Genomic DNA, 16936 nt, shown 5'->3' with positions numbered 1-16936 from the left:
ACAGTCTGGCCTAGGAGTCACAGCTGGGCTGGAGTCCACAGTAGTCAGTGAGCAGGGGTCAGAGAAATCTTTGGAGGCAGGTTTAATAAGCCAGAGTCAGTGTCAAAGTCAGGCCAGCATCAGAGACCAGAGGTTGTACCAAGCTGTAATCAGGAGGCAGGAATAAGGGTCAGAGTCAGAGATCAGTGGTAATACCTGGCTAGAGTCAAACATCAGGCGGTTAGGTGTGGAATCACAGCAGACCCAAAGTCTGTATCATTGCCTAGACAACTTTCTGGGCCACCCTCAGGGTTAGATAGGGTGATTGGCCAATCAGTGGGCCGCAGAGTACTGTCACACTAACTCTCTTGGGTGGTACTTCCTGTGGTTCCTGTTCTCCAAAGTGCTATCTGTTTATAGCACCATATGAGCTCCTGAGGGCACTGTGCAAATGTTAGCTGTCTCAGCCTCTACAGTGCTAGGTTCTAGTCCCCACATCCTTACCTACATAATGCTAAAGCGAATTGAGCTATGTTCGAAAAACAGAAGGGGGTGGTGGGAGACAGAGTGGCTCTAGAGTTGCCTCAGAAAAAGGGTCAAGTTTTTGGATATGATGTATTTAATGATGACATTTCAACATTTATTCTTGTTTTATCCAAATAATGTAAAAGAATTCAGCAAGTCATAAGGAAGAGTAAATTTCAGATACAAACACCCATAAGGACACCCATAAGGTTATTTTAGAGTTTGGTTACTACTATACCTCTTAATTATAAATGTAGGAAGTCTACTTAACTATTTTACAGTTTGAAAGTTCTGTCTTTAAAAAAATAAAAGTAAAAAAAATCTGAAGATGAGTTACATTTAATGCTAACTGAATTGATCAGGAAATAGTAGCTGCAGTATACATGTGATAACACTAAGGTGGGGTGAGGAAAGTGTGAAGAACTGAGATACCAGCAAGATGTTGGAGATCTGAGTTACTTGGAGAAAAAAAAGCACCTTAAGTCTACTCATTTTTCATTACTGCAGCCAAAATACAACACTGGGTCTTTCTGCACAGAGTGAATAATAGAAATCAGAGATGGAAAAGATTTGTTAGGTCAGCTAGCGAGTTCCCTTGATGGTACAAGATATATTGCTTTCTCCATTCTTGTTTTAAATATTTTAAGTGGTAGAGTTTCCACCATTACTTGTGGGAGCCATAGCTCACTACCTATCATCTGGTCAACATGCCTCCCTTAATAAGACTGTAATGCAGCGTCTGTTACATGCTTCTTAGCACCGTGCTTTCATGCAGACAAAAAGCAAGAAACAAATCTTTATTTAAAGAGCTACCAGCTTCTGGGTCCGTGTCAGTTTTTCAGCCCTTTCCCATAGTTCTTTTAGCCCACACTCAGTTTAGTCATTAGTACATTGTCATTGTGGGCCAGCTGCACATATGGACACAAGGGCTGGCTTGTCCTTAACATTTGGTAGTAGTAGAGAAGAGACAAAAGATTCTTTGCTCTGCAGCTGACCTGAGGAGAGTTAAGGTTACTGAATCACACATGAAGGATGTCACTCCCATGCTGTCCTTTGGAGCTGTGGTGTTTCTGCACTGGCGTAGATTGTGGATTCAGCAGACTTTGATGTTAATCATAAAGAAAGACCACAGGCTCAGTTCTATGGCTAAGGCTTGGCCAGGTTTATTGTCAATAAGGCATGTTCTCAGTACCCCATCCAGCCAGTCACATGTACATTAACCCATGCATGTCGGTGACCAGGTATCAGCTCAATCAACAGAAGTGTTGACCCCTAGGCAATACAAACCTGCCCCTCCTACCACTCTCCTTTTCTGCATTGATACAAACAAGTTATGTATTACATTCCAGATGTTATCAGTTGCCATCCTTGTACCTTGTGTCTGATATTCAAACAAAACAGCCTCATCCATTATCCTATCATTCCATTTTTATCTTGCAAGGGGCTGTATGTTCCTGTACCATTCTCTTAGGAATATGTTTATGTTACTTAGCTGATTCCTAGTGGTTACTATTCTAACAAGGCCTACTTTGGTTCACAGTCTTACTGTGGTTCATACGTTTAGCCATGCCAAGGGCTCCATCCAGGCCTACAACATGTAGGCTCTATTATCAATGAATCCTGAAGAACTCCAGCGTTTTGTTGGAAATATTCCTTGGAAAATGGAGCTGGGATATCATTACCGCACCACCTCATATTGGGTGCTTCATCTTTCTGAGCAAAAACCCCATCATTTTAATATACAAAGTGCATCATTATTTGTCTCAGTAACTACTTTTTATTCATATAATTAAAGATTACATGTGTATTACTCGCACAGATTAAGTCATTATCTCCTTACCAAAAAGAGCTAAATGTATATACAGCCTTAAAATGCTCTTCCATTGTAGCCTTCATACTGTAGTAAATGTATTTTATATAAATTACTGCATTTTACACACATTTTAAAATACATAAAAACTGTACCAAATGGTACGTTGTGTTATCCTTTGCCAGTGCCCTTCCTGATGTTTCTGATAGTTTCAGTGAAATGATGGGGTATGTGTAGTTTATTTATTACTCAAAACCAAAGTTATAGAGGCAATGGAGATGATATAGTAGCTGTATTTGGATAGACAGAAGAAAATGTGTACTTTATTTTATTGAAGTTTTGCACTTTATGTTTTAGACTCTTGGTTACTTTCACAACAAAATCCAACCCCTCCTTTTATCCCCTTTTTTAATTTCAGTTTTCATGGTTGTGTTATAGATCAGCTCCTTGGAGCAGGAACAGTGGAGACTAGGAATTTCAAGGATCCTTCCCAGATACTACATTTATTTAACAATGGGAGGCTTACTGAAAAGGGATCTTTTCTTCATCCACTTATTTCCCTTCAACCTCCCTCCTAGTTCCTTTGATCTCACTACACCTATTCAGCAGAAAAGGTAGGCCACCTTCCAACTACACACTCACTGCAGAAGCTGTAAAAGGACTGATGATCTCAGCTCTCTGGGCAACTGACCTGTTCAGCAGAAACCTCAGTCTACCCAAAGAATCTGTTTTAATCAGTTCTTTAGGTCCAATGGGAATAAGCTAGCCTCTGTAGATCACTTTGTCTCTGTAGCCATGGTTGTAATAATAGGACAATGTTAATTTCACTGGCCCTGATAGTTGAGCCTGAAATCCTCTTCCTTACCCACAAGTGAGTACACCTCACTTCCCCCTCCTCCACTCCCCAAAAAAGATATAGTCTCTTGCCATGGGGGGTGGTGGTGGGGAATTCCGGACCACCATCATCTCTCTTGAAATCAGGTGCTGGGCTTCAGGATTCATTTTTATTGCCTGTAAGTTTTCTCATTTATGGTTCTTCCCAAATGTGTGATCAGGACCGTGCTCAAAAAGGCCGGTTGTGTACATAACACTGGCAAGGATCCCTGAAAGAAAGAGTTAGCACACGGGGATATGCTCCTCTTGGACAGAAAACGAAAATGTATTTACATTTTCATATTGGATACATATAGAAGAGTGGCTACATTGTGTACAGTGTTTTCTGACGGCTCCTGAATTTAAAGAGCCATCTACATCATGGCTGTACTAGTACAGGAGCGTCTTTAATCGATAAGGCTTCCTCAAGCACGCTGGAATAATGGAAGAAATGTGGTTGGCTGTCAGCCATGTGGTTATCATATCTGAGTCACATAGGACCCATTAATTTAGTCTTAGAAGACCTATTAATACAACTACAAAACAACTGCCTTTAGCAACTAAGGGCCCAATCATACAATCCTCAGCTCTGACTGAAATCAACAGGAATTGAGGGCCATTAGCACTATGAAGTAGCAGTGCAGGATCACTTAAAGCATCCCCACAGCTTTTATATTTAGATAAAATAAAACCTGGGATTATCCGCTAAGTGGAAAATATTCTTAAATGAAATTTACAAATGTCAATAATATGAACTATGTTTCTGGCAGGCCAGTAATGTTTTGATTTCATATGATCTAGAATATTTTCAATGAAAGCAATGATGCTTCAGGTCATAGGTGGATTATTATTTCAAGGAGAGGAGCTGTCACATCCTAATCCGCTCATGCAGTATTGCTTACATGCTGGGCATCTTTAAACCAGAAGTCAGCAAGAGACATTTACATTTGTAATAACTGGGCATGTTGCTACTTATCCGTGATGAGAAATGTTAGGCTCGCTCAGAGCAGCAAGACTGTGATAACCTTGCCTGGGGAAGGATATTGACCTGTTTCATTTGTTCAGCTTCCTTTACAAAGCCTTATAAATTCCATAGCATGCAGAAAAAAGTCTCATGATAAAGTAGAAAATTTAATATGTGAATCCAAGATGAAAATGTAAAGTGGCATTTGTAGTGGTGAGTCAGAAAAGGACTCTGCTATAATAAAACTGTCTCAAAAGCATGTAGAGAGACATGGCTTCCACCATAAGGCTCTGTTCATGTGGCTGAATGCACAGCCCCTCTCTGTCATCTTGGAAGAGTGACTATGCATGGTGACTATGCCACAACTGACCCATTTGTGATGATGAACAAACACTATAGCCTGCATTCACCCAAAAATGAGTTTAAAAGACTGCTAAATATGGTCCAATAGAGCTTCCATAGTTTGGCATTCCCAGAGCCATTTGTCAGTTGGATAGCGTGGGGTGATCTAAGTGAAAATTCTTAGCTAGCACTGTACTTTTATTGCTAACATTAGCACTAATCTGAGGCAGCTACAACTCCATTGACTTCAGTGGACTTGATTATACCAGAGGAGAATATGGCTTTCATATGGTGGGAGGATCACTCAAAATACAGCTTGCAGTTTTCAGAAATCTAATTTAGGAGATGAGAAACTTTATGGAATGAAATGCTCTCTTTATGTATGGAACAGCTTCAGCACAGGCAACACTAACACAGGCTTCCCTGCACTGACCCATAAGTAAGCTTCAATCTAGATTAAGCAGGACCTCCTCTAAGGGTATGACCACACTTACCGGTGATCAATGTTGCGGTGATTGATCCACCAGGGGTCGATTTAGTAGGTCTAGTGAAGACCTGCTAAATCGACCACAAATCACTCTCCTGTCGACTCCAGTACTCCACCGAAATGAGAAGCATAAGGTAAGTCAATGGGAGAGTTTCTCCTGTCGACCCAGTGCAGTGTAGACACCGCAACAAGTCGACCTAAACTACATCGACTCCAGCTACATTATTCACGTAGCTGGAGTTGCGTAACTTAGGTCGACGTAACCCTGTAGTGTAGACCAGGCCTAAGAGTGACAGAGTAGTTCAGTTTCCATACTCATTAAAATCCTTGGCACACTACTGAGACTACCAGTAGGGGTGTGAGTTCGTGCCAGTTAGAGAGTTGCATTTGTGAAACAGAGACTTATGAGCTACAAATTGAACTAAGACCAGCTGAGTTCAGATATGCCAGCAAACAACTATCAGCCACTTTCAGTCACTATTGACCTGAAGCTGAAGGGAACCCATTATCTAGAAGTGAAAGGCCCTGTATTTCATTGCCATCCCATCACCCACAGTGATTTTTTTGTATCCATGCTTCCTCTCTGATATCAACAGGAAGAGGTCAAAGAATTTTTAACTTTCCCTCTCATCTAGTATCAATATGAATTAAAACAATGACCTTTGTTTTATTATAAAGAACAAAGAGATGCTGCCCATCAACTGCAAAATGACCAAAAAATGTTTTTGAAGGTTGATGTCAATTTATACAATTCATCAACAAATATGTGCAGTTGACTTTACTCTTAAGTATCATTACTGAAATGTTAGGTTTAAAGGAAAGAATAGTTTCCATGTTTGACATTGTTTTCTCTCCTCTCTTGTTTCTACAAGGTGTCCAATTTAATTCAATTTCTTAGGTAAAATTCACATAGCTGTCTTAGATATCAGAATTAATCCTAATGCATTGCACACTCCTTTGAATAATTACAGGTTTTAAAATGTCTTTAAAAATGGTAAAATGGACATGTCATGCAGTTAACCAAGTCATTGCAATTCCTGGTTAATATGCAAATTCTAAAAGTTCAGAAAACTTCTTACTAGTTCCACAAGTACACCCTATTTTTGGAGATGAATAATCTGTCTTTTTGTTGCTGTTTCTGATAAGTGAAAATGTCTCATTGTACATGAGCTTCACTCCAACAGCCCTCATAAACTCAAGTCAACAATTATATGTTCAAATATCTGTGTGTTTCCTTTAAAACTAGAAACAAAGAAAAAATCTCTTCGATCAGTTGACACAGCTGTGAAAGAGCGAGGTGCCTGCACATAGATTTCTTTAAATAGTCTAAAGAGGTTCTTCTCGTTATCCCACTGATATATCTGGGAGAAGGTGTAGTCACTTCCTAGAGCTAGGTAGTGATTATTCTTAAAGGAGAAAGGCTGCAGTGTCATTGCCCCTCGAGACGGGAGAGCCTGTATCTCCACAAACTGCTTGCTATTCCACTTCATGACTCTGGAGTCACCAATAAACCTTGTGAGCGTTATGTAGAGGCTATTTTGCATCCTGAAGCTCTTCACAGCCAAGACATCCTCCATGTTGGGGATTTCACTGTGTGGGACAAACTTTTTTGAATTTTTGTTCCACTGAAGTATAATGGGAACTTGTGAGCGGCTCGACAGGATTAAATGAGATTTTCCATCTATATCAACAAACTCAGCATCTGTGTCCCTGAACCACTCATGCAGGGACTGGTAAGAGTAGAATCCTTTGTTATTCCATTTATAAACTGTTGACAGACCAGCTTTAGAGCTATCTGCTATGACAAAAAACTTTTCGCTGTCTATCTGAAACAGCTCTATATCATTTGGCTTGGAAATGCGAGAGACCTCTATGTCCTGGAATTTGACAAACTTTGTCCAGCTTTCATCATACTTGTAGATATGTGAGCCACCGAAGAGCTGTGCCACCACCACGAAGACCTGGTCATCGATCAGGATTGCTTTACATCCCACAATGGACTGACCTGTTGCTCAAACAAAAAGCAAAAAATACTAGTACCGTACAATTCAACCACTCAAACAAAGAGAGATTTACTCAGTTCCCTCTTTCTTTATCCCTCATTTTGTTGTCTTAACTGCTGCCAGTTTCTTTTCATGTTCTACATGGCAGCATGAGGCAGTGCTTTCATTCATACTGCATGAGGCGTATCACATTTTTTTGATCCAGCAACAAGTGAGGAAAGGCGACTTCAGATATTAAGGAACAACAGGGTTCTCAAGCAGTGAAACCCTTGGCTTCAGGAGCTAAGATATTGGTATTGGAGGACTATGTGTATTGGAGGGGGCAAGCTAGTTGAAGGAATTGTGACAGTGACCCTGAGAGGAAGCATATAGATAGTTTGGGCACAGAATTCACTGAAGGGGCAGACTTGGGGATTTCTTAGCAAGGAAACTGCCTGCTGCTGTTTGTTTCCTCTGTGTTCAAGGAAACCACTCTGTGTACACTTTTTGTGAATAAACAAAAGTACAACAAGAACACACCTGACACATATTGCTGAATCACCCTGGCAAGACCTTGAATTCTGACTAGCCATTCAGGCCAAATGGGGCAACCCTAAATTCTTAAAGCAGCTTTCCATTCTTCTTGGGTTACGAGTCACTTGTAATGTGCCAAATCTGCATTCCTGAAACAGCGCTGTTGTTTCAAGGCCTGTCAGTTCAGCACAATGAAGCCAGTTGGTCCAATGACATGAAGTCTTTGAAATGTGCAGATTTGGAGTGTGAGCATATGTATTCTGAAGCCCTATTTTAACATTGTGACATTGAGGTAGGTAGGAACACTGCTTTGTGATAGGCTAATACATGCCCTTCGTACCCTGTCTCCTTATGCCGCTACTCCTAATCCAGTTTTTTCTTGTGAAATCCCTTATTCCCCCAAAACTGTCAAGTCAGCAAAACATAATCACTTATATTCGACCTCGATATCTTTCTGTACATATTGTATAAAGCTATAAGATAACTTTGAAGAGAATTCCCCCACATCCTCTCTAAAGGGAAATATTTTACTTCTGCAACAGCAACATTTTCTCCGGGGGAAATTCTGCGCAAAAATATTTGAAAAATTCTGTGCCAAAAAATTAAAAATTCTGTGCACAATATTTTAATTCTGCATATTTTATTTGTCAAAATAACACAATAGAATCACACCAGTTTCAATTATTTTGGTAATTTATTTCAAAATACCTGTCAGCAAGTATGTCTGTAACAATACAGACTACAAAAAAGACTCAGGAAATGTTTTTTGACAAATAGATTCCTTACTAGGCATATTAATACAGAACTCTGAGTAATAATTAATTTAAACTACAATACCGAATCGTATTTCCCGCACCCCTCAGAAGCAGTGCAGGGGGAGTCAGGGGTAACGGAGGAAGACGGAAGTAATTGCTGGGAAGGAGCCTGGGTGTGAACTTGAAGGGCTGTTGGGTATGGGTGAGAAAAGTATGGAACAGATTTTGGGGGGGGGGGCAAGAAGGGATTGTTAGGGAGCTTCCAATATGCAGACCCTGGCTGACCCCTAGTCTCTCCCACTCAGTCAGGCACATCTGCCCTTGTTCTCATGTGTCTCTGTGCCCCCACCCAGGCACCTCCCTTGTCCCTATGTAGCCCTGCACTCCCTCCCCCTGCCCCTGCACCTCCACTCCCATTCAGCCCCTGCCCCAGTCTGTCCTCCTCTACATTCCCTAATCAGTCCCTGTCTGGCCCCCCAGCGACTCCACACTGTCTGTTTCCCCATATCTTCTGTCTCCTGACCTGGCCCAACAAGTGCTGTGAAGAAGTCACTACAGCAGGGGTGAGCAAACTATGGTCCGTGGGCCATGTCCGGCCCTGCAGACCTTTTAATCTAGCCTTCAAGCTCCTGCCAGAGAGCAGGGTCAAGGGCTTGCCCTGCTCTAGCAGGGAAGCAGGATTGGGTGTGCTGCGTGTGCCAAGGCTCAGCGCAGCTCCCTGAAGCAGAGGCATGTCCCACCTCTGGCTCCTACACATAGGGGCAGCCAGGGGGTTCTCCATGCTGCCCCCGCCTCAAGCACCAGCTCTGCATTTCCAATTGGCCAGGAACTGCAGCCAATGGGAGCTCTAGGGGTGGCACCTGCGGACAAGGAATCGCGCAGAGCCACCTGGTCAGCGCCACACCTCTGCATAGGAGCCAGAGGGGAGACATGTCACTGCTTCTGGGAGCTGCTTGAGGTAAGTTGCAACCAGACCCTGCACCCCTACCTCCTCTTACGCCTCCACCCCCTGTTCCAACCCTGATCCCCCTCCTGCCATCTGAACCCCTCGGTCCCAGCCCAGAGCACCCTCTTGAACCCTAAAACCCCTCATCCCCAACCCCACCCCAGAGCCCGCACCCCCAGCCGGAGCCCTCACCCAAACCCCAACCCCCTGCCCCAGCCCCCTGAATCCTTCAATCCCAGCTCAGAGCCCCCCCACCCCAACCTCCTGCCCCCCCCAAACCCCTCATTTCTGACCCCACACTGGAACCCACACCCCAGCTCAGAGCCTGTACCTGCTCCCACACAACAGCCCCCTGCCTCAGCCCAGAGCCCCCTCCCATACTCTGAACCCCTCTGCTCCACCCCCAGCCTGCAGCCCCCTCCTGCACCCCAAACCCTTCATCCCTCATCCCACCTCAGAGCCCGCACCTCCAGCCAGTGCCCTCACCCCCACCACCAATTTCGTGAGCATTCATGGCCCGCCATACAATTTCCATAGCCAGTTGTGGCCCTCAGGCCAAAAAGTTTGCCCACCCCCGCACTATAGGCTCTTTCTCTTCCCTAGTTGGTCAGGAGTGGCTGCTCTGTTCTAGCGCCACAGAGCCCACTGGTGGGCAAAAGGCAGAACTGCAGCAACTTGATGGCAGAAGCTAATTTCTGCAAAAAAATTAAAATTAAAATATGCACGGCCCATGAATTATATGCACACACAGTGGCGCAAAATTTCCCCAGGAGTAAACATAAAGAAAACTAATTCAAATCTGTCAAAATACTGCTCTCCCTTACACCTGTACAGTCCCATTGATTTCAGTGGTGTTGCACAGGTATAACAGAACAGAGTTTGGCGCACTGCGTGTATTTTGCCATGTAGTAGTTTGTACATTTGAAGGTCAGTATGAAGGCAAGATGAACTTCCTTGAGCACATGATGTCAAGTGAACCCTAATAGTTAATCTTCTAGATCAGTGTTTCCCAAACTTGGGACACCGCTTATTCAGGGAAAGCTACTCCAGGCCAATGGGGGCTACAGGAAGTGATGGCCAGTACGTCCCTCGGCCCACGCCACTTCCCACAGCCCCCATTGCCCAGGCACAGCAAACCGCGGCCAGTGGGAGCCAAGATCGGCTGAACCTGCTGACGCGGCAGGTAAACAAACCAGCCGGGCCCAACAGGGGCTTTCCCTGAACAAGTTGCGTCCCAAGTTTGGGAAACACTAGTCTAGATGAACTGTATGCGGAAAAGCCAGATAGTTCGTCAAGAGATCAGTTTGGGATTTCACACTCTCTGGATAAAATTAATTCTATTAGAATGGATACTAATTCAAATGTTATACTAATATTGTGCCTACATAATCTGCCTACTGCAGGGCCCTTATACCATCCTCTAAAGCATTTAGTGCTGGCCACTGTCCGAGACATGATACTAGACTAGATGGACCTCAGGTCTGATTGAACATGGCAGTTCCCATATTCCTGTAGACAAGGCCCCGATCTTGCAAGCTGTTCCACAAGGGCAACTCCTGTGTGGAGGCCCAGCTAACTTCAGAGGGGCTTGTGGGGATATAAGGGTCCACTCATGGAGAAAAATTTACAGGAGCAGAACCCACCCATGTCTACCCTGTCCTTTGCTGAAGACTAAATATCACAGAGACAAATGCCAAGCTTGTGTTCTGGTAAGAGCTGTCTCCTACAAGAACGATATGGCTCTCTGAGCAATCTAGTCCACATTATGGCCTTGATCCATTGCCTTCAATGTGGGGGTTTCAACAAAGGTGGAATGATAACAGGATATAGCATCAAGTGTCCACTCCATGATGTATCAGTGAATTCCATATTCCAACTCTTCCCTTCTCCCATTACACACTGATTATACCACCACTTCATGTATAAATCTGATATATTCATGTGTGTACCTGTGATGTTGTCATAACTTCTGAAATTCATTTCAATGTGATCCCATTCCAGTACCATGCAGTTCTCCATGCTAGGCTGTGCAATGGCTACGTACACATCGTTCTTAGAGTTGAATGTATCCACTGAAACTGACTGGTATGGCAAAATCTGATGAACAACAAAATCTAGAAACAGACGTTTAAAAAAATTACAATAAATCCCATGTTGTAAACACAAAATAGTTGACACATGGTTCCTATTTTCTAATCAGTACTATTGGACACTATTTTAAGAACAAGAACTCTGATTTAGGATTAAGCTTGTAACAGCCCTAACACAGGGAGTGTCACGAGTGACAATTAGGCATGCAGCAATAGGGAGAACAGTTTGCTGCTCTGTGCAGTGTAAATTTCCCTTCCAAAATTCAATTCACAAGAAGATCAAGACATGTGATTGGTGTTAGCTGCAAAATCTGCATTCTATCTTGCCTGATATCTGTGAAATCAGACCACTGACTTCCCTAGAAAGAAAGCTAGAAATTGTACTATGTAGGAGTACTGTCTATGAGTAGACTGTAAAGTGTGAAATCCTGGCACCACTGAAGTCATGGGAATTTTTCCATATATTTCAACAGAGTCAGGATTTTACCCCAAAAAACCAAGACTCCAACTTCAACAGTAACTTTTGGTCACTTATTGCTATGTACCGTGTCTTCAAAAATCTCGTTATTGCACATGTGTATCTGAAGTTGGAATTGAGCCCATAGTCTGCATTTGCAACCTGTTATTTATTCAACACAGACACTTCTGCACATTTCCAATTAAAGCAAATGAAGTGAATTCCTTGGGATAACCCCATCCCAGCTACCCCACACCTGCAATCACAGAAATGTATGGCAAGAAGGGGTCTCGAAAGGTCATCTGTGCTGAGGCAGGACCAAGTATACCTAGGAGAACATTTAATTTAAAAAAACCTGAATAAAAGTATAATTTAAAGGAACACTGTCAAGTATTTTAGGTTTAAAATTTGACCTGCCTTACTGTTATCATCTAATGGAAAACCTAGGGTGGCAGCTGAGGCTTCCAAAGCACCTAAGAGAGTTGAGAGTCCAACTTCCAATTGCTGCCCTAAGTCTCTTTTGAAAATCCCAGCCTCTGTGTCAATTTTATTCTAAAATTCACTTAAGCCAAGAGCTCATTTTATATGTTGCGCAGCAGGATCTCATACTTGTTCTGTTGCAACAGTAGCTTGGCAGGTCAGAGCCAAGATTATTATGAGGGAAAGAGACTTAGGGTGACACCTGTTGGTCAATAAAGAGCAGCATTAACAGAGTTCAGGTCTAGTTTGAGTGACACAAACCCTGTCTACAAGGAGGGGAAAATATATTTGTGGGAGAAGATGAGTCTTTCATTAAGATGAAGATTCATCTCAGGCCCACAGACACCCTTACATACTAGGAGCTCTGTGCCATGCTGTGCATGCTAACTTTTCATATTCAGGAAGGGCCTGATGGCCCATGAATTTTAGCAACATTTTAATCATGTCCTCACTCTTACCCTTTAAAAACTCTTGCCCAGTTCTGTGCACTTCAGTGGTGGTTTAAGGCATGTCCTTATTTCCTCTCCAAAGTAAATATTAATTGCTTCCAAATGTTGGATTTTACATCTACGCATACTTGAAAGGCCCACCCTTGTGGAGTCATACTGCAGGAGGTAAGACTAGATAGCTACAATTAAACAAACAGAAAATCTACCACTCCACAGCTAAAAAAGAGAACTGCCACCATTTTTCTGGTGACTACCAAAAGCAAAGCATGAGGTTTTGTGGCAAGCTCTCCTGCATCACTGAAATAGCAGATCCTATTTCCAAAACCATGTGTATTTGTGCTGATAATATCAGTAATGCTGGTGTGAAAGCAAGTACATTTAGAAAGTAAGGGTGTTCTTATCATCAATTCCTTTGGAAAAATTAAAGGACTGGAGAAAACTGGAAGGTAAAATATATGGAGCGTAAAAATAAATGAAAGCATAAAAATGTAGTTAAGGATGGAACAGTGACTCTAGCCGTTACTGATAAACATATATTTAAAAAGTGTGTGTCACAGCATGGCACTGGCCCTTTAAGAAGGAAGAGGCCGTTGTACCTGTGTCTCATCAGCTGCTTCCCAACTGGTGTTAAGAGAAGGCACCTGGGCCATGTATATGGGGAGAGACTGGCAAGTGAGAGTTGCCAAAGATCAGGAGACTGGAGGAGGTCTCTGAGAAAGCAGAAAGCTATATAGGCCTTCCCTGGAAAGAGGGAGGAATTGCCAGGAAGCCAGTGCAGGGGCCAGAGAGCCATGGCCAGTGAGGGCTGAAGGCTGAATCTGAAGTTGGAATTGAGCCTGTAGTCTGCGTTTTCAACCTGTTATTTATTCAACAGAGGCATGGAGAAGCCTGGCTCTCTGAGCTGGAGAGCTGCAGCTGGAGGGGCAGAGAGGGAAGGCTGCAATGAGGCGTAGTGAGAGATGCAGGCACAACGCTTACGAGGTGAACCCAGTGAGAGATGCTGAAGCTGCAGAGAGCCTGAGTGTGATGATAGGCGTGGGGGCTGCATTTTGATGGACTGCTGGGCACTTGATTTGTTATGTTTTACAAGTATGGGACGTTATCTGTAATAAATTAGCCTTGCAGGCACATTGGTCATGCTGCGGGAGCTCCAAGTAAGGCCGCTTTATCACAATGTGATACAAAAAGTGTGTGTGTGTGGGGGGGGGTATTAAAAGCTAAATAAATCTGTCAGAACATCACAACAGTTTTGAAACAGTCTTAGGGCAAGTGTATGAAGTTTGTGAATTAAAACAAACCTGCCTATTGGCATCATATGGCTCACAGCTTGTTCAGAAGTGATACTATATCAACAAAGCTATTTTGACTCACACCTGACACTGGGTTTATTATATCACTGGATCAGTAACAATGGAAGTATTACTGATCAAATTCTCACTGAATCAACTGATAAATAGTTCACAGTAACTGGTGAAAGCCACTAAAAATTTACACAATATTTTTACTACATATTTAAAAAAGACTGTCCATTGTAGTTGGTATGGAGTTACGCAGTAGAGAGGTGCTGTCATCTGTCCTCTGACTTAAACTTTATGGGCCTGATTTGCATTTTCACTAAGACCCCTTTATGTCACTCTAGCAGTAGAGAGGCCACAAGTGGACACAAGGGCTTATCTAGATAGGGACACTCAGGGCTCAGCTCGGGCAAAGTGCATTTGAAGGGTGTGATTTGTAAAGCGCTCTACCGTTGCTTTCTAAAAGGTACATAAAGATGCTGCTGACCTGCTCAAGAAAGCTATATACATTAACGTGAACCAGGTACATTTTAGAGTGTGCCAGGAGGGTCTACATGGGGCAGTTAGAGTGCAATACAGTAAAGTGCTTTATCGATCTCACCCCTCAGGAAAATTAATCCAAATGAACTAAAGATGTGAATTTAAAGTGGATTAGCTAAAATGACTTAAACCTCTGTGTGGACAACCTCATTCAGAATTAAAGTGACCATAATTTGGTTTCTTTTAAATTAATTACATTATGCTAAACTGAATAAAGTTTCATTCTGAATGAGAACATCCACATAGGAGTTTAATATAGTTTAATTAATCCACTTTAATTTAGCACCTTTAGTTAATTTAGATTAGTTTTCCAGATTATTCCCGTGTAAACTGGCCCACTTTAAGGTCTTTTTACATTGTCAGATGTGCACCCACTTTAAGCCCCTTTTGTGGTGCCAGAGCAATGTAAAGGGGCCTTAGAGTCAAAGAGAAGCAGGCCTTATAAAAATAAGATTTAACGAAACCTGGAAAGAATTTTTAAAAATAAACAAACATTGCTTTGCTGAGTTTGCAACCAAGCCCCTGCAGCCCTGTCTCATTGTAGGAGAATGTGAAAGTATAATGGACTAGAAACAAAAGTGAAATAGATTAATCTATGTTCATTGTCCAAACTGTGAGACATGCAAAAAACTAAACCGTGATAAAATGGTTAAAAGTAACGTTAGATTGTTAAAATTCTTTCAGTTTTAATAATCGATTGTGTTAAAAAGTGTTTCAATTTTATAGCATCCCTGTGATTCATTACTGTTCTTCAGTTCACCAGGTCTGGTATGTCAATGGAGCCACTGAGATGGAAATCTTACTAAACAAATTCCTATTGAAATCAAAGGTATTTTGAAAATTACCCGGATTATCCATGTAATACTTGATGTGGATCACTGAAGAGTATAATACATTGAAAGGTCTGTTAAACCATGCATGATAAGGGAAGGAAAGATGATAGTGAAGATTAATGTGAACAACTATATGAAAGTGATTTATACTGAGGGATAGGAACAAAAAGCAGAATAACCATCTGTCCTTCAGTGACTAGGAGAATACATTTAGCACTTACAGTATATATTGCTTTACAGCTTCAAATCACTGTACTAACATTAACTCGCAAATTAATTAATCTTCACAGACCAAATGAGGGGAAATTGAACAGAAGAGCTATGATGGAACAAGCTATTCTGCAACAGCTCCCTGTGTGGACACACTTATTCTGGCAGACTAATGCCTTTTCCTGATCTTGTTTAACACACTTATTCTGGAATAAGAGTTTCCATACAGGGAGCTATTCCATGCCTTTTTAAATTCCCACTCTGCCTTATTTTGGAATAACTTTCCACTGTAGACAAGCCCCAATTTCCCCTTTACAGCTAGGAAAAGTAAGAGCAGACAGGCTATGTGTTTTGCCTGATGCCACTGACAGAGTCAAGGGCAGAGTGGGGATTAGAGCTCAGAAGTGGGTAGTTTTTAATTCCACACTTGGCCTTAGTGATGGTGCCTTGGTGATGGTGCACTCCCTGAAGATTTTTTTCTCTATTGCAGAAACTGTTTCTTCATAAAGACTGCGAGGAGTCTGGTGGCACCTTAAAGACTAACAGATTTACTTGGGCATAAGCCTTCGTGGGTAAAAAACCCACTTCTTCTGGAGTATTGTCAGCCATAAAAATGTTGGCATACTGTGGGGCCATGTGAGTACCCATAGCAGTGCCACTGACTTGAAGGTATAAGCTGTCCCCAAATCTGAAATGGTTGTGGGTGAGGACAAAGTCACAAAGCTCAGTCACCAGGTGTGCCATGGCCTCAAAGTCTGTTCCCCCCACAAATACCTGTTAAGGAGGCCCTATGTCACAGCTCCAACTTTTCTACAATTTGCTCTCATGCTGTTCTTAAAAAAACTGGCAGGCATGCTGCTGACTACGCCATTGTTGGTGAGGTGCATGCTCTTCTTTGTTCAGATCAGCTAGCAACTAACTGGCTGTGGGGTTTGAAAATATCCTATATTACCCTGTCTCAACGCTTCTCTGACTGCAGTGGCACAAGTATTCAAGCAGTCAGTCATTACACCACATAAATCGGGTCAGATTTATTCCGAGCGTAACCTCATTTACACCAGGCCAGTGAAGTAACAGCAGGATAGAATTTTGCCTATGAAAACTGCACAATTACACATATACTGTCATACATTTACAGAGAGAGTAGATCTAAATCAAATCCTTAGCTGCTGTAAATCAGGGCAGCTCTGAGGATCTGGCTGTCAAGGTTTACACAGCACTAAGCCAGTGCTTGTGCAACAATAACCTTTAATGAATGCAGACTGAGGTAAATTACACTTGGTGTTTTTGCATCATTGTGGATCAGCGGACACAGTAATGGAAATTTCTGGTACGGTTCGCAGGAATTTCTGTCTTCTGTTTTTGACATCAATTTGTCTACACAA

At 42.4% G+C, this 16936-nt stretch overlaps 1 protein-coding gene across 3 annotated transcripts in view; it reads right to left on the bottom strand.

The window, feature by feature from the left end:
* Positions 1–1431: 1431 nt before the first annotated feature.
* LGI2 (leucine rich repeat LGI family member 2) overlaps positions 1432–16936 on the bottom strand; it is a 70113-nt gene continuing 54608 nt past the window's right edge. For 2 of the 3 annotated variants that reach the window (XM_084626440.1, XM_084626439.1), the window contains 2 exons: positions 11147–11311; positions 1433–6985 (listed from right to left, as the gene is read on the bottom strand). In XM_084626440.1, the coding sequence (XP_084482566.1) occupies positions 6168–6985; positions 11147–11311 (983 nt within the window). In that variant the 3' untranslated portion in view covers positions 1433–6167. Of the gene's footprint in view, positions 6986–11146; positions 11312–16936 lie in introns of all 3 variants that reach the window. The other variant, XM_084626438.1, reaches the window with a different exon arrangement.

This window comes from Lepidochelys olivacea (assembly GCF_965140295.1).
Source record: "Lepidochelys olivacea isolate rLepOli2 genome assembly, chromosome: 4".
NCBI lineage: Eukaryota > Metazoa > Chordata > Testudines > Cheloniidae > Lepidochelys > Lepidochelys olivacea.
Note: the sequence above shows the minus strand (reverse complement) of the source record. Positions and strands in the feature narration are given on the sequence as shown.